Source organism: Syngnathus acus, chromosome 3 (assembly GCF_901709675.1).
Source record: "Syngnathus acus chromosome 3, fSynAcu1.2, whole genome shotgun sequence".
In the NCBI taxonomy this organism is placed as follows: Eukaryota; Metazoa; Chordata; class Actinopteri; order Syngnathiformes; family Syngnathidae; genus Syngnathus; species Syngnathus acus.
The window spans coordinates 8,964,227-8,987,050 of record NC_051089.1 but is presented as its reverse complement, the minus strand read 5'-3'; the positions used below and the strand labels follow the sequence as shown (position 1 = coordinate 8,987,050).

General features: G+C 46.4%; 1 protein-coding gene across 1 annotated transcript in view; it reads right to left on the bottom strand.

Moving 5' to 3' along the window:
• Positions 1–4: 4 nt before the first annotated feature.
• Positions 5–22,824, bottom strand: part of gse1 (Gse1 coiled-coil protein) — a 124,011-nt gene continuing 101,191 nt past the window's right edge. Inside the window, exons 3-17 of the mRNA XM_037247877.1 lie at positions 19,685–19,882; positions 13,813–14,021; positions 10,204–10,367; positions 9,861–10,061; positions 8,535–8,702; positions 8,076–8,440; positions 7,658–7,988; positions 5,796–6,424; positions 5,287–5,399; positions 4,956–5,220; positions 4,252–4,365; positions 3,501–3,881; positions 2,634–2,975; positions 2,372–2,475; positions 5–1,941 (exon numbers count right to left, since the gene is read on the bottom strand). Of these exons, the coding sequence (XP_037103772.1) occupies positions 1,801–1,941; positions 2,372–2,475; positions 2,634–2,975; positions 3,501–3,881; positions 4,252–4,365; positions 4,956–5,220; positions 5,287–5,399; positions 5,796–6,424; positions 7,658–7,988; positions 8,076–8,440; positions 8,535–8,702; positions 9,861–10,061; positions 10,204–10,367; positions 13,813–14,021; positions 19,685–19,882 (3,725 nt within the window). The 3' untranslated portion in view covers positions 5–1,800. The remainder of the gene's footprint in view (positions 1,942–2,371; positions 2,476–2,633; positions 2,976–3,500; positions 3,882–4,251; positions 4,366–4,955; positions 5,221–5,286; positions 5,400–5,795; positions 6,425–7,657; positions 7,989–8,075; positions 8,441–8,534; positions 8,703–9,860; positions 10,062–10,203; positions 10,368–13,812; positions 14,022–19,684; positions 19,883–22,824) is intronic.

Genomic DNA, 22,824 nt, shown 5'->3' with positions numbered 1-22,824 from the left:
AGTATATGAGCATTTTTGAAATATTTTATTTTCTTTTTTTGTCTGAAATCACAGCCATATATTCATAAATACCTAATTACTACATTCAACAAAGAATATATTACATTACAATGGATTCAAACGAACAATTCTTTTGAAAACAGGATTTCACAGCATCTAGACATCCTCCGCTGAGTAAATGGCGCCGTGGCGTGGCGTGGCCGTGCGTGGTGAGAGATGAGGCGGGGCTTACGCTGTGTACTGTGCCACCCTGTCGCGCTCACCCAGCCCTCAAACAAACAGGCTGTGATGCTCCCCACTTTTAGTTTGGGTGGATGTGAAAGGTTTGAGCTACAGTTTGATCAAAGACGGTCCAAAATAATTGAGGCACTTATTCATTTGCTGCTAATGAGGGTGTTGTGCTTCCATTTTGATGAATTGCCTTTTGCATATTTTCCAGGCAGACTTGAGTGAAATTTAAAATCGCTGCAGGTTGCTACACGTCTCTAGGTAGAGCCACGGACGACGCTGTAAACAGATCAGTTTGTTATTTTCAGTTTGTTACACGTTGGCATCGGATCGGATTATTAGGGATGATCCTTGGACATCGCATGAGGGATAAGATTTGTAGGCTTTTTAGCTTATTTCCATCCTGGATGGTTTTATTTCTTTTGGCTAAATCATTTGAATTTAAAATGTATTGTTTGGCACTCGGCCCCTCGTGTTTGTGGATAAAATGCTTGGATCTGGCAAAGGCTTGTCACTTGATGCTATTTGATGCGTGTGAGGAGGAGTCTTCAGGAACCAGCAACATCATCTGGCCCCTTTACTTCATTTTTATATATATATAAAATAAAAAAAATCAAGTCAAAGCCAGTCAAGTAACAAAAACTGGTTTGTGTGCACACTCCAGTGGGAGGCAAACATTTTGTTAAGTAAGCAGAGTAACTGAAATGGACGTCACGCAGCGCTATGAATAAAAAGGTGGCAAAAGGGCACGCGCGTCGGCACCTCATGGCGGCTCGCAGCCGCTGAAGATCCGATCCTGTGTTTTCTCTCCTCTTCTCTTCAACGTGTTGTCAGAATAAGCTGTTCTGTCCAGCAGCAATACAAACACTAAAAGCAAGGCTGTCTTTTGCAAACCCAAAAGCATAAACAAATTAAAAAAATGGCAGGCTTTTTTTCTTTGAAAAGAACAATGATTAAAATAATAAACTTACAAAAATTCTTTTAAGTCTTCATATTATATACAATATAAGGCTGAAGCACCTTTTAAAATTCTTATTCTCAAATTGTCCTATTTTGAAATAAAACATTTTGTTAATTATTTCCCCAAAAATGTGCATTTCAACATTCTGTCCAAATTCAAATATGTCTTTGTTGTAACACAGTACCACCAGGTAGTTCTTCAGCTATTATTCTTAAGTGCATGTCCAGTTGGAACGCTCGCACTGCCGCCGCAATGACGTCACTTCCTGACTGGCCGCAAGCGTTCCTTTGGACTTTCGGAGTGTCTCTTCCCCCCCGTTGGCAGGATTGTCTGTGTTTGGGTGGCGGTGGTGAAGAAGAGGAGTGCGTGTGTGTGTGTGTTTGTGTGTGAGAAGCATCTTGTCCCGCCCCCTTTGCTGATCTCCTTTCGTGGCTATGTTGGCACACCTTGGCTTGTGGCCCCGACTACCCTTCTTTGACTGTTATATTAACCTGCTTCTCCACCATGGAGCCCCGTAGATTGGGATAATCTGCTATTAGTCTGAGAAGAAAAGTATCTGGGAAGGGGGGTGGGGCATTAGATGTCTTTTAGTTTTAGGTGGCCAGGGGGTGTCACCTGGGAGGGTAGCCCTTGTAATGTCCGCCTCTGGGCCAGTGCGTCTGTGGCAGAGTCAAACACTTCCTGAAGTGCTCCAGCTCTGATTGCAGCTTCTCTCTTTCTATGGCCAGCTTCTGCCTCTGGGACATCAGCTCCTGCAGGACCACAAAGCAGTGAGAAAACACAATTGGTGTTAAGGATGTACAACCTTTTGTAGCAAGGCTCAATGCCAATACATAGTAAAAATCTGCGAGTCTGTTTACACTATGATGAATAGACTACAGATGCTACAAGATGACGGCAATTTTTGTCAAACTTTTGTCTAAATGAATCTCGGCAACTCACTTCAACAGTTCATTGACACGCAAAATAAATGTAACTATATGGACCCAAAGTACTGTTTATGAATAATGGAGGATAGGATAGTCTTTTGTGGAGGTGCCGAGTTTAGCCTGGGTTGTAAGTGGAAATTACAAAGATTCATCCATGATTTTAACGACAAAGTACATTAAAAGCATTATATAAGTGGAAAAATTATATCTGAACCTATCACCAATTGGCACCAATCGTGCGCATGCGTCTTACCCCCATGGTGTGTGAGAGCTGTTCAGCAGTGAGACTGAGGTTGTAGTTTTGAGCTTCCAGCCGTCGACAATGGCTCTGCAATACTTGCCGCTCCAGACTTTGTTCTGGGGCAAACCACAAACAATAGAAGTTTAGAGAAAGAAAAAAAAAATCACACCCCCATCTAGTGACCAAGATGCACAACAACTTATTTATAGTCAGATCATGCACATTGAAAATCAGGAATTAAATGTTATGGGTTAACTAAATGAATAAAACTTACCTTCAACATATTCCTGATAAGCTTCAAATACGGATTCAATCCCTTGCCACTTGGAAGCTGGCGCCGCCTCTTCCTCCCCCTCCTCCTCTTCGTCGTCGTCATCCTCTGAGGCAGACAGGTCCTCCCTCGTCCCTGAAGCGTCGCGATGGAGCGACGCGGAGAAGTGCTGCCCGTTGGGCTGAGGGTGAGCGTGCGCAAGTGCGAGAGCCGATTGGTGCGTGCTGGCGTGTGACTGGGAATGCGGCGGAAGCGGCCTGCCGGGGGCGCTCTGCAGCTCGGGAATGTTGTAATGAACTGAGGACTCCTGCAGGGGAGACGTTTCCGACATCCCGGCACCCCCGCCTGAAAACACAATAATGGGGTCTTCAAAAGGAGTGGATGGACTGATGAATATGAGACCCTCATGATTGTCATTAACTTTATCAAGAAAGTGTCTAATATTCTGTAAAAGATAAAATGGAAGGAATAGCGGTCATAATGTCCCACAGCCAAAGGAGACTTATCCACATTGAAGTGATTGTCAGAAAAAGAACTCTGAGAAATCATGATAGGAGTCTATAAAAGGAATGCTCTCTGAAGACACGTTCACTGAATGAGCAAACAAAATCCATTCAGACACTGAATCAGATGATTGTAGCCCCAAGAAAGATATGAAAGTGCCAATTACATTTCATAATAGGGCATAAAAACTAGGACGGTCAGTTGTTTCCTATCACTCCCCATGATGATTTTTTTTTTCCCAGAAATACTATTATTATTATTAGTAGTAATAAAATAGCCTCGCGACTTCATAGGAACATTGAGCTAACAGGAACCCAGGCCAAAAATCATAGCAACCAATTTTGCACCCACCCTTGACAGTTTTACCTTTGTGTTTCTGCAGCGCTTTCTGAGTGGACTGCAGCACAGATTCATGGAACTGCTGAGCAAATTCCTCCGGGGTGAAGCTGTCCCAAGGTTTGGTGCGTCCATTCATGCTGTGGACACCCTCCTTAGCCTGTAGAGGGAGCGGGGGCCGCAAGCTGTTCAGCAGGCTGGAACTCCTCCTGGAGATTGGCCCCTCGGTAGGCCCCCGGGCCTTGTCTGGGTAGACAGCTGGAGAAGGAGGATCCTTTGGTCTTAGCGTGTCCCCAAGGGGTTTTGGATTGCCATTAGGGGACGGGGACAAGGGGCAATGTGAGGCGGGGCTATGTGTCCTGACACCGTGGTGGTCTTCTGATTCTGAGGTGGGCTGGGAACATGCCGAATCTGTAACACAAATTATTATTTTGAGTTTCTTCCATCCATTATTTTTCTGGCGAGCTGGAGTCTATCCCAGCTGACCGAGCGAGAGCCAGGGCACACACAGAACCGGTTGCCATTTTAGTTTTAGGGTTTCTGAAACTGGACTCTTGGGCTTCAGTCAAACAATCTACATTTACTGTGTTTGGATGTTGTCTCTTTGGCACGAGTATTTCTTTCTCATCATATTTCTTTGTGATTGTCTTCCTGACAGAGATTTGATTTTGAGCAGAAATATATGCATGTACATATTGTTTCTTTGAAAGAATACTTTATTAGGTGAATAAACTCCCTATTGCGACACTTTAAGAATGAGGAAGTGCTTTATGTGTCTCACCAGAGAGCTGTACTGTGGGGCTTTTGCACAGCGGATGAGGGGCATGTCTGATGGTATCCAAGGTTATGCTCTTCTCTTTAATTGCCTGGAGCAGCTCCGCTGCCCTTTCAGTATCTACAAGATGTAAAAAAAAAAAAAAAAGGAAAAATATTAAACGAGTGAATTTCACAGGCCTCGAGTTTCCTTATCCCATGCATATTTTGTGGCGGCATTGGCAGCATTTTAATTTCATCAAAATAAGGGTCTAATGTATGTGCGTGTGTGAGAACGTTCCAGTTTCACTTAATACAGTCCTCCACACTCAAACAAAGGTAAAACTGCATTATGTATGCAACTTAAATACGCTCTTAATGATACAGGAAATTGAGGGTGAGATGGTGGCATCTGGAGTCAACGTGCTAATGAGAGGCGGCTGCATTTGAAGCGGACTGCGCTCAACTGAAGTGAATCGTCAGCGATCTGTGGAGCCCCGCTGAGAACGACTACAATGCCCGGAGTGCTAATGAGCACGCGATGCTTCTGCTTTGCTCTGCTGGAATTAGACGTAATGCTGAGATGAGTCAATGATGATGTCAGCAGGCCGCGTAAAGGGCGTCGGGTCGATGCTTTGACTGATTCACTACTGTAACACGCGTGGGGAGTGGATGCAAAATACCAACAGATGGCATGAAAAAAAAATATCTACAGACGTGAAAGTCTCTTGCCTTTTCTCTGCTGAAGGGTGACATGGGAAAGTCTGAACATCGTGAGGAAGCGCTTCTTTTCCTCCAGCTCCGGTGCTCGGTCCATCTCCTCAGGGGTGAAGCGCGTGCTGAGTTGCGGGGGAGGAGGCGTGCGTTTGGACTGCGAGGCAGCTGGCGAGGGGCTGCGCTCCCTGAGCATCCTCCGTCGCTTTCTTCTCTTCTGCTGCATCAGCTCCTCCCGCCGGCCCACAGTGGTCAGGCTGAACATTCCTAGAAAGTCCAATTTCTGCACAGAAATCATGTTTGTTTGTTTTTTGTCAAGTCAAAGATTCTGTGTCGGTGGGTGCTTTACCTCGGTGGAGTCGTCAAGTTTGAGTGGAGGCTGCTCTGCTACCCTTCTGAGATGTGCCCTCACCTCCTCCTCATCGCTTTCATCATATGAGTCATCCAGCTCATAGTAGTAACCTGCAGAGAACACGCAGGTCACCGAAATCTGTCCTGGTTACAGCGTTGAAGATGAAACGAGGACAATTAGCGGTCAGTGAAAATGAACGGCTCCAGCTAGCCTGACTCAGCCGTAAAAAGGAAAAAACAAACAGAGAAAAACATTCAAGTCAAGTTTTTGCTCCAGCCTTCATCGCTGACACGGCCCGGCCCTTGACTCTCTAATCCAATCACAAAACACACTCAGAAATGTCTACCATTTGTTACCAACTGCGCCAGACCCTGCCTGGGTCATCAGAGTACTTAAAAATATCATCTCACTACTTTGATGCTCTCAAGTAGTATGTTGAGTTGAAGTGAGCTCCTAAGTGGAGCATGTCATCACAAAGTGTTCTGCAACACTCAGTGTGAGAGTACCTTTCTCCTTGGCTTCCCTCTTCCTCTTCTCCTCCAAGTCCAGTTTACTGACCGGCCTTCTGTGCTGCTGAAGAAGCTCGTCATAGATCAGCATCGTGTCTGGCGCCATTTCCAGTGGGGCTAACTGTCCTACACCTGACCCAGACACCGTGCCCATCGCTTGTCCGTGACGGCCGTGGCCTTGGAGGCTCTTCAGTCCAGCGCTGCTTTTGACAGCTCCTTCCATTTCATACTGGGTGGTCAGGGACATGGAAGCCCGATGCTGGTTGAAGAAAGAGTGGGTGGATTTCTCTAGATCGGCAAGGAATGTACCGGGCTCCGGCAGGCAGGGCGGCCCTCTGGGTTGCAAATACTTCTCCATTGCCCCACTGTCTCTTCTCCTGCCCCCATCCTCATACTTGGAGGGGCCGGGCTGTAGCCGACTGAGATCGTAATGTCCCATCCCCGAGGGATCATGGGTGCGTCGGGACTCTGAGGGTGTCTCTATTAGAGATGCTGGGTTCCACAAAGTTGTGGGAGGTGGAGGATGATGTTCACGTGGTGGCTGGGAGGGCTTGGGAGAGATGAGAGGTGGAGGGGCACCTAAATGGGAATGGGGGTCTCGGCTTCCCGCTTCTTGATTATTTGGTCTGTGAACACAGAATGCAACATGCTTAAAGCATTGAAAAAAAAAAACTTAAGTATAAATGATATGCATTCAACACACATCACCAGATGTGTGTACGTGTGTGTGTGTGTGTGCGTGCGTGCACATGTGTTCTTAAGCACAGTAGCCCGGAGCAGAAATGAGCTATGGCTAAGGCACACTATGTCCTCGAGATAAAGTAAATGGTCATTTCTGATCTAATGCGCACGAGGTGGACCAGATTTTTAGAAGTCAAGGAGATATTCTTTAGGGAAGCAGAAAAAGAAATGACAGAAAAGGATTACAGCATGACAATAAGGCTTCCATTTTCTTAGTAGGAATTTGCTCAAAATGGCAAAGTTAAGGAACGATGTGTACCGCAGCCTGAGACATTCTTTGGAGATGAGGCAGACATGTATGAGTAAATATCCTCCATAATTGTTGTTGCATTTTCAAATACAAGCCCACACTTCGCACAATTTGTGAAAACTAGCAGTACTGACAAGATATTTGCTGAATTTTGTACATACACTTACAAAAGCAGAACATAGTACAAGAGGCGCCACATTAGAGCTATTTGTTTACGTTTCTGTGAATCTAAATGTGCATTATCTGCAATCTATGATGTGGTCGAGTGATTAGCCCCATTGCATTAACCACAACCCAGCTTCTTGTCAGGTACACAACCAACACAGGCATGCAACAAAGAAGAGCAAGTAGGAGGCTTATGCTTTTGCTATTGCACAGGCAAGGTTGACAGGATTAGTCAAGACTGCGCCTTTGTGAAGCTTAGCCGTCCCACCAGCTGCCTGTCTGAAACCCTCCCAACCACAACTCATGAAACAGCAGTTATCAGGACCCCACTTTGCACTCTGCATCATCGCCTAAACATAGCTGTCAGTCTTGTCTCTGTGTTGGATGCACAAGCTGGCGTGGACAGAAATAGAGTCAATGTGATTCTTCTGACAGGGTTGATCTTTTTTTCCAGTCCTTTCTGAAAACAACCCTCTAAAGCTCGTCAGTCTTGGAGGCTTCAAACCACCACTGTCCCTTCCGAGGCCCGAAACACACACAGCAGCTAATTGCAGCAGTAGCAGTGAAATTGGTGACTTTATTGCTTCAAATCACCCATCCCCCCGAAACTTTGCATTGGTACATTGATAAACAAATATGTAGTGTCTGCATGAATTGCGCAAAGTTAGCACCGACATGGAAAGGACCGGTGTTCCATCCTTACCTGTGCAAGTCTGTCCTATGTTCCGGTGCATCAGGGTTCCGGCCTAAGTCCAGGTGCTGTTCCAGAACCTGCTGGCGGAATTCCGACACCTGGTATTGGCGATCCGCTTTCTCTTGCCGTATCTTGCGTTGCCTTGCCAACCACCTCTCCTCCTCATTGTTCCTGGGAGCGATTATGGATGTTGGGAGACCTGTCCCCACAGCACTGGGCCCCATGAAGAGGCTGTGGCCTGAGATTAGACCAGGGACCGGGTGATGCGATTGTACCATTGCAGAGTGGAGTCCTGGCGGGACCGGTTTTGGAGCGGGCAGAGGGGGCTCTTTGGTTTTATCTGTTTAGGAACAGAAAGATCATTGCTTATATGGAAAGGTGTTGAGGAAGAAAATGGCGGCTCAGCAGTGGCAGCGGTGACACATACCAGCCCGATTAGGGGTGAGTCTTTCTGGCTTACTTCGGTCCTCCTGCCCTCTCATGGCATGAAGCTCAGCCAGGTAGTGGCTCTCCATAGCCTTAGAGGCTTGAAGCTCTTTTTCTCTCAGCGCTTTCTCCTTTTGCTTTTCCAGTTCCTTTTCTCTTTCTCTCTCCTTCTCCCTCTCTCTTTCTCTCTCTCTTTCCCGTTCCCGCTCTCGTTCCCTCTCTCGCTCCCGTTCTCGCTCTCGTTCCAGCTCCCGCTCCCTTTCGCGCTCCCGTTCTTTCTCTCTCTCGGCCTCTCGCTCCCGCTCTTTTTCGCGCTCGCGTTCCCGCTCCCTCTCGCGCTGCCGCAGCTCATCCTCCAGCTGAAGCCTTGAGAGAAAAGTAGACATGCGCCCATATGTAAAATAAATAGGATGCTTTGAGGGAAAGAAAAAAATAAATCCCTAAGTCAATTGAATTTTACCTTTCAGACTGCAGTGCTGAGAGTGACGGGTGTGTGAAGTCTCCAGGGTAGCGGACCCCTGATAAGTGCATATGGACTGCAGATGGATGGATGGGGGGTAAAGCGCCCCCTGCTGGTAGCGGATAGAAAGGTGACCTCAAAGCGGCGAGGCAGAATGGGTCATCCATCCTGGGAGATGAGCAATGCAGGACAAGACAAAAAAAAAAAATAGCGTCAGTCTCGCCTTGGAAGAGCACACCACTCACTGTCATTAACCTTTGTCCTTCTGTCTCCTCAAAAGAAGAACCAGCGTGTCTTTCATCGCTCAAGAAAGCAGCGCTGTCAGCTAGCCTCAATCACTGCACAGCAGCTGTCAGAGTCTGTGTTATGTTACAACTGTGTGTCGCTTGTGTATATCGGTGACATCCACAGCTCAACCCCTCATTAAACCCATTACAGTGCAGTATGTGATGGCTGCTGCACTTCTCTGATGTTGCAAGGCTGACAGGAGGAAGGGGGGAACGCAGTTTATGTGAAGGCCTGAAGCAAGGAGGGCCCTTCAACATACACACGCACACACACTGCTAGCACACAGTCATACATAATGTAGCATCAAAATGATCCCATTTGGGAAAAGAAATTCTGCTGCTGGTATTTTTCGAGTGACCACTAAGTGCTCTTGGAAAGGTCTACACTACATGAGAACTTTAAAGATATCTAGATTCGTAAAAGGAAAATATTGTAATAATTCACCAGTGTTTATTTGTTTTGGTGAGGGTTAGGATTAGGCTACCTTTAACAACATGACAGGAGCAAAACATTCGATACACCTCTCAGTTTGATGCGGTGGAGTTCGACACGAATGTAAACAACAACGACAATAATTAAGATCGAGAGTATCCGATAGTGTTAATAAATTTGTACATGTTTTTTTCCTCAATACAGCTGAATAGAAACCTCATAAATGGGCCGATAAGTGTACTTCAGAATAATTGTTGCCCTTCATTCTAATACTAGAACAGTGGTGCCTTGACTTAGCAGTCATCCAACTGAGTTTTGCAATGTATATTTGAACACAAATGGTGTAGCAACACACGTTAACAGGAAATATAACAATACACATATATTTGTAGCCCTCTGTGGAGAACAACAACTAATGTTGAAACAGCAGACTGAGAAAACGTCAGGACGAAGAAGTTAAACGGCAAAGCTCTGAAGGTTTAGTTTCCTTTAGTCTTTTTTGTAAATATGTTTACTCTTTTTTTAGTCAAAAAGATAAGCTTGCATATTTTATTCTAAAGGCATATATGTGTCCAGTGTCCAAAACGTTTGTATGACGAGACCCACCTGTACGGGGTGAAGGAGGGGTGGGGCAAGTAGCTGGGATGGTAATATGCAGCGGCGGCAGCTGCGGTGGCGGGGTCCAGACCCAATGGCAAAGAGGGCATGCGGAGGGCATCCTCAGTAGTGGCATAGGGCCTGAAACCACGGAGGTACTCTTCGGGTACAGGACCAGGCGGCACGGCATTAGGCAACTGTCTGGGGAGGCTGTTAACACAATCAAAAGGAGGGAGTTGAACTTCAGGGGAAATTGGAATTCTCTCAAGTCGGTTGTACAAATACAAATAGCATATCGGTTGAACATCACATTCCAAAATACCACAATTATCCCATGCAGGGAGATACGCACTTGAGCGGCTGGAAACGTGAATCCTGCATCACAGCGCCAGGGGGGAGACCGAAGGCATAAGGGTTTCCCAGCAGGTGGGCGGGGACTGAGGGGCCCTTTTCCTGGGGGAGGGTCCCTTCCGCACCCAGCCGTTCCCTGCTGGCCCCACGAGGCCCGGAATCAGCCTGGGGGAGAGATGCAACCAGAGAGTCTTATTCATTGTTTGAGCAGACATGTGACCGACACGCTTGTCAGTGTTGATGGAGCCCATCCTGTGAGGGGAAAAGGGGACTGTTTAGGATTCAGCAGGCTCTGCTTACACCTCAACCACATGCAGTATTTCCTTGCAAATAAGCCTCCACTATTTCTCTGAGGATATACGCTGTTGAATGAAAGCATGAAGAACAAAGGCGACCCCAAATGGGACAAACTGAAAGTCACAACAACAACATCTAAGCAAAAAAAATGTCATTACTATGATCGATAAGAATGTGGTGATATACATCACCAACACATGAACAATAAATTCCTAAATAGTATGTGTGTGCGGCGTCCACACAAAAACCTCCAGAGAGAAGGCAACATCCAAAGCGAAACATCTCGCTGCCTGTGTTTCTTGTCAATCCTACATCTCTGTCACCTCCCTCTCTGCCTTTGGCAGCAAGCTTGGACTCACTTATCCAATTCCACAACACGCACGCACGCATACACACACAGGCTGGTAGGCACCCACATGCACGTACGCACACACGTACGCACGCGCACCATTTCAGAGCTACAAAGGCATCCCGCTGTGGGAGTGGGTGTGCGCTTTCTGAAAGCTTTGGTTTCTCTTTGGCAAAAAATGCAATTGCAGAACAGAGATTCTTGCAACCTTTGTAAATTGTACAAGGAAACTGTTTATGGGGGAAATAGTGAGTGGAGGAGGAACAGCTCTCCCTCCCCAAAAATGAAACTACAAGCAAGGGAGGGGTGGCGGGGTGGACGGTAATGAAGGCAGGAGAGAAGATAGTTTCTTGCCCCCACTAAATTAACCTTTGGTCTGGGCAGGATAAGAAATAAACCTTGCAACAGCACTCCACAACTGATAAAACAAATCCCATTTAGTGAGGCATTACCCTCTGCGTTGTATTTCCGCAATCGGTGACCCAAGCTGACACAAATGTGCAACATCCATCCGCAAATGCTCACTCCCCATACTGTTCTTTGTCTCTTGAATCCACTTTTCCACGGTAAGCTCCTTGTTTGATGGGCTTCACTAAACACAATGCTGCTTCACTCTCTCAAATGCTTTTTAACAACAAGGATATTGCATCCCAAAAAAGGCCAAGTAGAAAGGTTCATATATGTTATATATCAGTCACGTGAACCCATTAAAGCTGGAACTTTCCAAATGTTATGCAACTGCACAAGTATATATATATATTCAGAGACGAATAATTCTATGATGAATCTGGATTCTTGGTCAATTTAAAGGGAAAACTGCATCAACCAATATTCTGCATATTACAGAGAGTGTGACTCAGTAACTGTTGGTTGGTGCTATGCCCAGATTAAGATGACCAGCAGAATCAACTGTTCCTTTCCACCCAGTTTTACAGAAATCCCCTCGTAAGAGGATGCAACAAAGCTCGGCCGTGCTGCTGCAATTTTGCGATTGCCTTCGCACTGTCACTGCACATTCTTATCATGTTTCAACGAAACAACAAAAGCATGAACATAGAAGTATAAATGGAAATGAGCTAACCAGCCCTATGAAAATTATTGTATGTTTGCAAAAGGACAATTACTCCTATACAAAGTTACAAGCGGCTATACAAGAGAGAAAAATTCTATTCCCTATTAGAAAGACACCTTCATTCACCCAGGCACTCATACACCTTTGCAGACATTACACTTTGACCTCCGACTTGTCTTTAAGAGCGGCTTGTCATGCATGCACGCACTCGTGAAAGTGCGCAGTCTTGAAGACACCATTTACAGCCATCTTCCTCGGAGCGAGTCAGGCCCCGTAACCTTCGGCGTCTGCCAGACCCAACACATTGTAGCGTGCTCATTTTCGCCTCTCAGATGAAGCCCTGACTCGAAATTGCCAATTAAAAAGCAATTACTGGCCGCAGCGGGAGCAGAATCCTGCAGTCATTAAAGCAAAATGCCAACGCACCAAACGCTCCTTCCATCACTGCTTTGGCAATTACCCCCACCCTTTCCCCCATGATAGACTGCCTCATCTAAGGGACGCTAAATAGAAAGCAGCACTCATATTGTATGTTAACACAGCAACAAACAAGCTTTTATTAGAGACTGTAAAGGGATTTAGAGATAACACCACGGCCTTCATGCAAAGCGTTTTCTTTGAATTGTGTGACCTCTCTGGCCTTGCGGCTCTGTATGACCACAAGAGTCTTTGACCACAAGAGTCTTTGAGCACTCTTAAGTGGCGGCATCACAGCCAGATAGTGCTCGTACTCTATCTTTTCGAATACGCGTACACACTCGCCCACCCCAGCTCCCTTGTCCACATCAATTGCCTCAGCATCGTCATTCTTCTGCTCCACAAAGCTGCCAGAGGCCCCACAAACCTGGTGACATGACCTTTTCCATTCTCGCTTGACCTCTTTCATGCACAGGCGCATAAACATGTACGCTAACAAACAAGACTATTTTCATGAAGAAAGGGTGCTTTCGCTTTCACCGTCTTGAAATGGTGACACACTCGAACGCCAAAAGACACTCCCTCCCCTTCAATCCGTGTTCAACCTTTGAACCCCGCAAGCGTTATTTTGTAAAAAAAGCCATCGCTAAGCTGAGAGAGGGATCTAAGCGGCGTGTCCACAGGCGAGAGGACAATGGCCTGAATGCACTTGCATATTTCAAAATGCATGACCTTCTCAATGGGTGTTTGCTATGCCCCCGATCCCCTTCCTCTCTCCTTAGCCCTTCGAATCCATTAAACAAAGTGTCCAGGGCAGTTTGTGCATGGTGCCGGGCAAGTGCTGTCCATAACTGTGTGCTTGGCCTCCACCATTAGCCCTGATCTGCGATAAGAAGGCTTAAAGCAAGGCCATAATCCATAATCCACTCCTTATCAAAGCAAGCAGCGCTCCCTCTCTGCCTCTTTCTAATGCCCCACTACATAACAGCAACCTTGCATCAGGACTCACGAGGTAGAGGATGCGCTTGACTACGTGGGTGAGGAAGGTGGAACTACTTGTACTTGGAGGAGGATGGCGGAGCCTTAGGGCTGTGGACTTCACAGGAGCTGCGCCAAGGCCAAGAGGGTTAAGTAGGGAGGATGTCACCTTGATGACCAGAGGGCAGCTCGCAGTGTTACAGTCACTGGCTCAAAGTGGGCGCGAAAGGTGGCAAAGTAGTGCCATGATAGTGAACTCGAGCAAATATTCCTTGCTCCATTAGGTATGTCAAAAGCACAAATATCTTGGGGAACAGGTCAGCGGAAAGAAAAAAAAATCCATTAATCCCTCGTAAGCCTGAAGATGCGCACGCTTGTGCTAACTGGCAAGCTGAAGAATAAACACTCCATCGCCGCTTAGATGACACACAAGCAAATAGAAGGGCTAAAAATAGAACAGCTTTCGCAAAAGCTCTTTATTTGATCTTTTTGTTTACCTGGCGTCCCTCGCTCCTCCAGAGTCCGTTGCTAGTCTTGGTTGGAGCAATGGTGACGACGGGTGGAGTGTTTGGCACGCTGTGGCCTGTCGGCGGAACCAGGACAGGCCCTGGACCGAGAGGGCCCCTCTTGGGCGTACTGACCGGAGAGCTGTGGTTGGTGGCTGGCGACGACACTGGTGAGGATTCACTGCTGATGGAGGAGGCAGCTAAGGAATGATAGGGAAGAGAAATTAATGTGTTAAGGATGCTTTTATGCTGTTCCACACAAGGAGAATTGATCAGTAATGTCTTATGTAAAAGCCTTTTACATACAAAGGACACAATAAAATTTGGATTGTCAAAGATTCCAGAGCCCATGTAGCATTTGATTCATCAACAGTTCTTAGCAACACGCAATGGATGTGTGTAGTTAAGCAGAGAAGCCATTAATCATGGATTATCCAACCAGCGGAGGGTGCAATTAATTCCGGCCCAACTCATTTGTTGATTGGACCTGCATCAATAAATAAATAAATAAAATCAAAAATCAAATAAACGGGAAGTACAAGGTCTGTAGTGGTTCTGTGAAGTACTTTAGCGTGGGCTGCGGTTTACTATTTTTTTGATGTCTCTACTTTTCAAGTGAATTTTAATTTCTTGGAGCAAAGATGTAGGTCAATATATCTCTGTGAGAAAAAACAAGACTTTCTCATAACTGTCTTTTAGGAAAAAAATAAAATAAAATTCATCACGTCTTTTCTAGATTCATAGATCAAGACAATTTATTCAAACGGCCATTGCACACTAAATACAAAACGGCGATTGTAGTAATACAACAGCAACAGATAAAAGGCCAGATGTATGGCCGTAGGCCACAATTATAAAGTGACAGTAATTAGGATGCACAGCGTTGCGAGAGCCACAATCTCAACACACCGGAAAGGTTGCTTGAGAGTCAAGCACTCATAGCGAACGTACACAGTTCCACATACCGCTAGATTTGTAATTCCGCTGCATGTACGCACACACATAGAACAGGTGGCAAGAAGCTGGCCCAATGAGCTTCTCTGCTGTGCCGAGGCTTGTGTCACATTAACAAAACCCTCCAGGGACTGCCTGGAGCGGAGGGTCACAGTCTGGTCGCATGCCTCGCTTTGCTCACTCCTCACTCTCTCTCTTTCTAGTCCCAATGCACCCAAATCGTATGCTCACATTCACACTTGACAGCAGTTTCCGTTTCGAGACCACACGTATTGACTGTATCTGTCTGTATGCCGATAACTCTGATTCCTCACCAGGGTGCCCGATAAGCCTTACTCTTTCTTCCATAATCTTGTCCAGCGGGTCTCCTCGGCTCATCCAAAACGCAGCATTACACAGTCAAACTGGGTCACAACCATTTCAATGGGACACACGCGTGTGGAAGCACGAGCGGGAGACAAAAGAGCATCTGCATTCTGCGAGCAGGTAGTTAGACCGTCTACAATCTCGCACGCAGCCGCACATACGAAAGCTGTTGAAACCGCCGACTCTTTTTCAGTTTCAGGTCTACTTCCTCCCCACCTTTCCCACCATCAGAACAAAAACCACAGGTCTCATTCACGTTACCGTTTCTTCCTAGCGACGGTTACCGTGGTAACTGAACAGACAACATCCTCTCATTGTGGGTGTGGTCAAATCATTGCCTGATTTTAATCCTTCTGACTAATACCACTGAATAATGGAAGGAATCAATAATGGCAGTAAGACTACGGTCCAGAAAACAAAAAATCTATGCTAGAAAGCACGGTGGGGCCGGCCGGGGTGGGTAGCTGGCAAGCACCGTGAGGCGAGACATAAAAATGAAAAATGAGATAGGTGGTGACTGGGGGTTAGAAAATAGAGTGGGAGTGCAAAGGAGGTGTGAGGTGAGGCAAGAGGTGGAGCAGAAAAGAAAACTGCGTATTGTGTGCGTGTGTGTGTGGGGGCATATCTTGTCTACACAAAGGCAATTAGTAGCCTAATCCTCCCCTCTCACCTCAGAGAGCCATTACTTTCCCCTGCAAGACTTGACCAATCAATAGCTGCCCACTCAGCCTGGGGAACGGAGGTACACTTAATACAGCTCTTGTGTCGCCGCCTATTCGCTCACCACCTACACACACATACACACAATGCCCAACAAAGATGGGGGAACACGAAGCTGGAAGGAGGGACGAGGCAGAGATGAGTGGAGGGGAGCGGTGATCACAGTGATACTGTACTGCTAAGCAACAGACCTCCATTCCATTTATTTCCTCCACCCGACTCCCCCCTTGAGCCCTCCTCTCATCTCCTCTGTTTCCTCCTCCTTTTCTGTGTTAAAAGCTGAAAAGATGCAGAGCAGCCTAAATAATTTAGTGAACAGGAAGAGGAGCACAACAGGTGAGCGGGGAAATGAGAGCCGGATAACAACTAAAATATGAACAGATCTCAATGCAATTCCTTTAACAACCGACCAGATATCCAACAACCTTTTCTCAACACCTCACACCTCTGTTCTATTTCAAAAACAACAACTAGACCACTGTTTGAAATATAAAAATCCTACTGAATGGGTGTCAAGTCAAGTCAAGTCAAGTCAAGTCAAGTCAAGTCAAGTTTATTTGTATAGCCCTAAATCACAAGCAGTCTCAAAGGGCTTCACATAGACAAAAATTGACAATTATTCTATAAGCATCCCCTGATCTTAAGCTCCCAAAAGGGCAAGGAAAAACTCAAAAACCCCTGCCAGGGGAAAATGAGAAACCTTGAGAAGGGACCACAGATGGAAGGATCCCCCTTTCAGGATCACCAGGTTGAAATGGATGCAGAGAGGGCACAAATAATACATAATATGAAAATCAATGAAAAAAAAGTGGATGTCCAAGTCAGAGCGAAGGGCTGCCGGAGGAGCCCTCTATTATCCTGTCATGGCTAAAATATATATCTCCTCTTTCATCTACACCAACAGTGAATGTGGCTAGCTGTACAATAACATGGCAAGGCAATGACGTAACTACATGCAGGTGGATTTTGCTGCTTAATCCATACATCAAAAGCGAAATATTAATCAGAACGCCATGTTTAGGCTGGATTTTGCTGTTTAATTCATATAGCAAAAGCAAAATATTAATCAGAATGCCATGTTTAGGCTAGTAGAGGTGCATATAGCATATTCTTGTAAATATTTTTTTGACTAGACTTCCCCTTCAAAAAAGGAGTGCAAGCAATAGGTACTTGATTGAGTTTCATGCGGCATTAAACATGAAAATGTTTATCTATTTTGGAAAACACACCCTCCTAAGTACTTTGGATCTATAAAATCAATATAAAAAAAATCAATTTTAAAAAGAGAGGAAGTAAGGCAGAGCATGGAGGCTGAGGCTGTTTGATTTATGTGGGGCTTCTTTCTGGATCGTGTCCTCTATTATAAGCCTCCACTCTGCCGAGCTGCTCCCTCACTTGACCGCTCAAGCAAAGCCACACATGCGCACACATATTTACGACAAACAACAGACCAAGCTGATGTCATAGGCTGAAGTCTGTTCCTTCATTCAGTGATCTCATCTAATAAAAAAAAAAAAGATTCGGTCGGGCATGCTGTGCCAAGGAGTGAAAAGATGACAAATGAAAATACAGAAGAAAATGGGGCATTCTGACTTCTGCTGACTCGACACACTGTACATGAGCGCTTAAATGCAGCAACTGATGAGGGTTGCGCAAGAAATCCGGTTATCTTATATGGAGGAGGCTGGGTGGTGGTGCAGTGTCAAACGAAGCTTGTTTGTGAGTGTGTCGGCGCCAGTCACAGCCTGGAGGCTTTTGCCTTGAAGATACATGCACAGCACAGCCAGGCAGCACAAGCTTCAGGCAGGTTCCAGATGGAGAGGTCACAGACACACTGCCTCACTGTCCCAGCATGCTCCGAGAAACAAGGAGGGCCTCCGGACACGAGCGCGCAAACATGCACGCATCTTGCACACAATCTGACTAAGAGCTCAGGTTTTCACAAATCTGCTAATTACTTTCAAATCTTTCTTGTCTTGCCAATGTACTTTGCTATCTTATGCACCTTTGTTCTCTCGTTCCCTCTGTAGTCACTTTATTTCCAAGCAGGGTACAACAGTTGGTAGGAAGCCAGTGATGAAATTCTGATGATGTGTCTACAAGCGTGCGAGAGGAAACAACTGCGAGGATTAAACCCAGATCTGCCTAATTAATCACATATCAGCGGGCTGGGCTTTTTGAGGCAGCATGTTATCAGCGCTTTGTGTGTGTGTGTGTGCGCGTGTGTGTTTTGTGCCACTCTGAAGCTCATTATCCATCACCTCCCCTCTTCAGCACAGCACTCAGAACACCCAACTATTCATTATACTTGCAACAGACAAGTGAAAATTTGTGTTTGCACTTGCGCATACGAACAGCGATAGTGCTCGAATACTTAAATGAGTAGCTGCCGGCGGTGATTGCGCCAAGCAAAGTCGTCCAGGCCATGGGACGATGAGTCATGCTATCCCATATACAATATGCTGCACAACTCATCTAACCACGACGTGAGAGATTGAGTCAGATGGCAAAGACAACTATTGCATGTGTGGTGGTGGTGTTGCCTATAAATACAGGCTTGACGTGGCTGCAGTTCCACGGGTGTCGTGCCTCTACCCACCCCAGAGGTCATAGCTAAGCGGAGTTGCCCCAGATGCCCCAACGGCTGACGCACATGCTCATCACATCCTAGACCAGCCAGACAGCACAGTCAGCAAGGCCCCCAAAATAGCAAACTGGCGTTTAATAAAAAAAGGTGCTTGGGATTTATCAGCAATTATCTGGTGGCCTTTTGTACAACAAAGACAAAGAACAGAACGTCTTTGACTTGGCATTCACATATTCCAATTTTGCAGCAGGATGGGGAAGATATTAAAAAGCAAAACAGAGCGATAAGAAGAAAAATCATATAAGGTGTGCTGCAGACCAAAAAAAAAAAAAAAAGGCAGCAAGAATGGCTTCTGCAGGGGAATTTTTCTTAAGGAGAGAGACAGAAGTAGAAAGTAATAGAGCGTGCATACAGGGCTGAGGGCGTGAAGCGAGATGAAGGGGAGAAGGATCACGAGGGCGGTGATGAGAGCCGCGTCCTCGCGCTATCTGCACTTAATAAATCATCTGCAGGGGAGCAACGTGTCTGGGGATAGCCAGGATGCTGATTTAAGAGCCAGCGCAAGGGTGGACAACAGTGTGAGCTGCATCTCTACAAAAGGTAGATATGAGCGCACACAAACATATACAGCCCTCTATAAACTCCAGATAGGAAACAAGAACGTCACCAAGTGGTCACACTGCAAAGTAAGTTGGAATGGGCTGTGGTTAGCAATAAGTTTGGGACAAAATAATGATTTCACAATTTATTGTAGCATAATTGTAATTGCTCATGGCATAGTTTCACTACATAGATTAGCTGCAATTAAAATATTAAGTCTTATTATTTTTAATCTATTTGAAGTACATTATTTCCAATATTTCTTCTTTGAGAATTTGGTGTTTTGTGACAATTAATCCAATTTCACAAATTTTGCACCTAATTGAGATGTGAATATCTGTTCTCTTGTATTTTGATGGCAAACCGAAAAGATTTCGGTCTACAGCAAAAATAAAGGAATTAGTTCGTTAACAGAAACGTATTTGGACACACAGGGAGTGTGTTAAGTGGATGAGCGACAGTGTTTCCTCTGCATCGCAGGTTTTTAAGGGTCATCAATCAAGCCAATCCCTTGCCTGCAAATAATAGTATTGCACTCAGCTGCACAAACAGCCCATGTAAAGGATCTCAAACAAAACACGGCAACAACAAAACTGTCGTGATGGATGCTCTGATTTGATGGCGTGGCGACTTTACCTCGTGGTTCTTCTGCCTGTTTTGCCAGTTTTCGGAGGGCTGCAGCGAATCCAGAGTGAGCCGACTGGGCAGCTGGGCTTCCATTGGCTACGATGGAGCCGTTAAGAGGTGACGGGGTGAGAGGGCTGACCGTCGCCGTTGTACGGGTTGCCGTGGAGATCATTCCTAGGGATGGTGACTTTGGCTCATGGCTCATGCCTGCAAACAAACAGAAGGGACAGAACGATTTTAATATCCAAAGAAGAATTTATGACAAACTTGCCGAGAACACGAGGAGTGAAATTTAACCATTCACAGGTTCTCACATGAGCAAAAATTAGACATACAGTTGAACGACGACTTTACAAATGAGCAAGACAAAATGGATGGGGAAAAAAAAAAAGAACAACACAAAAAGCCGCTTGAGTCTGGAGCTGAGTTTCTGCGACAGCTGCAGCGGAGGGGAATTGGTGGTGTGAGGGGCAGCGGGCCATTCATTGTATAGCTTAAGGTCAAAGGTCGGAGGTTACGAGGGCAGGTCGACCTTCCACAGCCAAGAACTAAAAGTCTGGCTGTATGTCTGCTTGAGGTCAAAGTTGAGATAATACACAACGTCAGAGCTGCGTGTGCGCCAACACAATCAATGCGACCGTGTTAACTATGCATGTTATCACAGTTCACGCATTTATGAGACTTCCTCCAATAGCACAACAGAAAAAGCTGATTTCTCATGTAGGATAGTTGGAAGGGAAGAACGAGTGGGAGGCAGTTCCTTTCCTTCCTGCGCTCATATGTGTGTGTGTGTGTGTGTGTGTGTGTGTGTGTGTGTGTGTGTGTGCGTGCGTGCGTGCGTGTGTTGAAAGGTGACACCGCGTTGACAGCCTCTCAGTCAGTGGAATCCCTAAATGCCAGAAGGGCGTGTGATAGCCTTACATGCTCCAACAACACACACACCCACACGCACGCATGCACACACACGAAGGGCAGTTCATACAAGTGTACTTATAAAGCTAGCCCAAAAAATGACCCACTGACATGGAAAAAAAATATATATATATCAATAACTCAATTGTACAAAGGGGATTTATATCAGATGTATTACTCTGGAGGCTGAGCGGGCTATAAATAGATTGTGTCCCCCCCGGAGCCGAACAGCACGGCACCCTGCATGTGTCTAGCACATACACACACTCAGCAGTGGATTCATAGATGAGGGAGAGCGAGCGAGAGAGACAAACATTCCCAACAGCTCACAGATAGTCCTGGCTGTAACCCCCCAGTTACCCGGTGCACTCCATATGAACCCGGTACACAATTAATAATGGAGTCAACAATGACTACTGGCTGAACAATACACACTGCGCCTTTGGGAGAGTGGCAAAGCAGCAATCACACAGACTGCCCTGCCCGGTAATACTACTTAGTGAAGCCCCTTTCTGGCAGAGAAATTCCATAAAGGCGGGAGAAGTCAACTAAGAGTGTAAACGGAAGGCTGACTGAGCATTTAGTAAATGCACGTAAATAGATGCGATCAAGACAGAAGGCTGGGGGGGCACACATCAAGCCACATGGTGAAAGGAGACAGACGAGCAGAAAGCTTGACAAACAAACACAGAGCCACACATCCGGAGGTCTGGCCCCGGTTCCTGTCTCCCCCCCCCCCGCCCCCCAAACAGACTGTGTGGTTGTAGCTCCTTACTGCACAAAGGAGTGGAAGCGCCTGGATCCCCCATGTCTGCATCTTCACATTCAGCCCGCACCAGCGCGCACCGGCGGCCACGGAGAGGACGCGCACCATCTTCCTGCTCGCCTTTGTTGCTCCCTCGCGTCTATCTATCTCCTCTCGCCTGCCTGCCTGCCTGTCCCCCTGCTCTCCCTCCCCGCTTGCTTTCCCGTCTCTGGCGCTGCCTCTCACAAAGACCGTTTGGAGCTTATCTAACAAAGCAACACACCACACGCGCTGCCTATCTCTCCCCTCCGTGTTCTCGCTCTCTCCCTCTGAGTGAGAAAACAGAAATTCTTAGCCTAGCAGCTGCTGCGATGTCACATGACCCCATCCCCCCTGCCGCCACCCCACACCACCCACCCATAAACCTCCCTCCTTCACACTCTCCCTCCTCCACCCCTCTCAACCTATAATTCCTTAACCATTTGTAGATACCAGACACAGGCATGCATGGCTTGCCAAGGCGAGCTGGGGGAGGGGGAGAGAGGGAAGATGCACAGCCGTTCGCCACGCCTGACCCCTTTGGCGTGTGTGCCTGAGCTCAATAAATGTGTGTGTGCACAAATTGATGCAATTGTAAACACTAAGATTTGGTAAATTCCCCTTCTCAGAGAGAAGGAAAGACAAGTTGCAGCTTGTGACGAGCCCTCGAGCACCGAGGAACCACGGTGTTAGGAACATTGCCCACAATGAGCTCAGCTCAATTTACTTTATAGCCATACTTTGTCTGTCATCGCTATTTTGACATTTGCAACAATGGAAAACAGACAAAGAGAGGAACTTCCCCACACCAAACTGTCAATGGTGCATTTACGTGAGCCCAAGGTGAGACTAGTGGAGTGTATTGGCTAACTACAAGCGCGGCTTCTGTCCTGTCTGTGCTGCTCTCACTGCAGGGGTGCAAATGGGTCATATTTTAGTGGCTTCCTGCTGCCACTTCTCCTCTTTTCTCAGAAGAGCAAGGGAGCAGGCAGACCGGGGAGATGACAGAGAAAAGGGATTACCTTTGGGGCACAGCTTCACGCTCGCGAGCACGGAGCCAAAGGCCACCTTTTGACAAAGCACTGTTCTGTTCTTCAGGACATGCTCTTGCTCTATCCCCCCATCATAACACACCTCGGCTTGTTCTTATCACAAGGCAACCGACATCAGAGATCGATGACAGATTGAGTCCGGTGCGGCCAAAATTGTATAACGAAAGCAAAATCATTTCAGTGTGACACCATGGACAAAAATGATAAAAATCACTTTGACTCAGTCTGCCCTGCTACAAGAGTTTTGTTTAACAAGAGAACAATACGTGCGGAAAAAAAACATTTACACCGGAGGCGATTATGGTACTCAGACGATGATGACTAACAGCAGTGAGCCAGCCAGACTCCCAAGTCGGTAATACTGTACAAGACAAGTGGTGGCTGGAGAACCATCCAGTAGA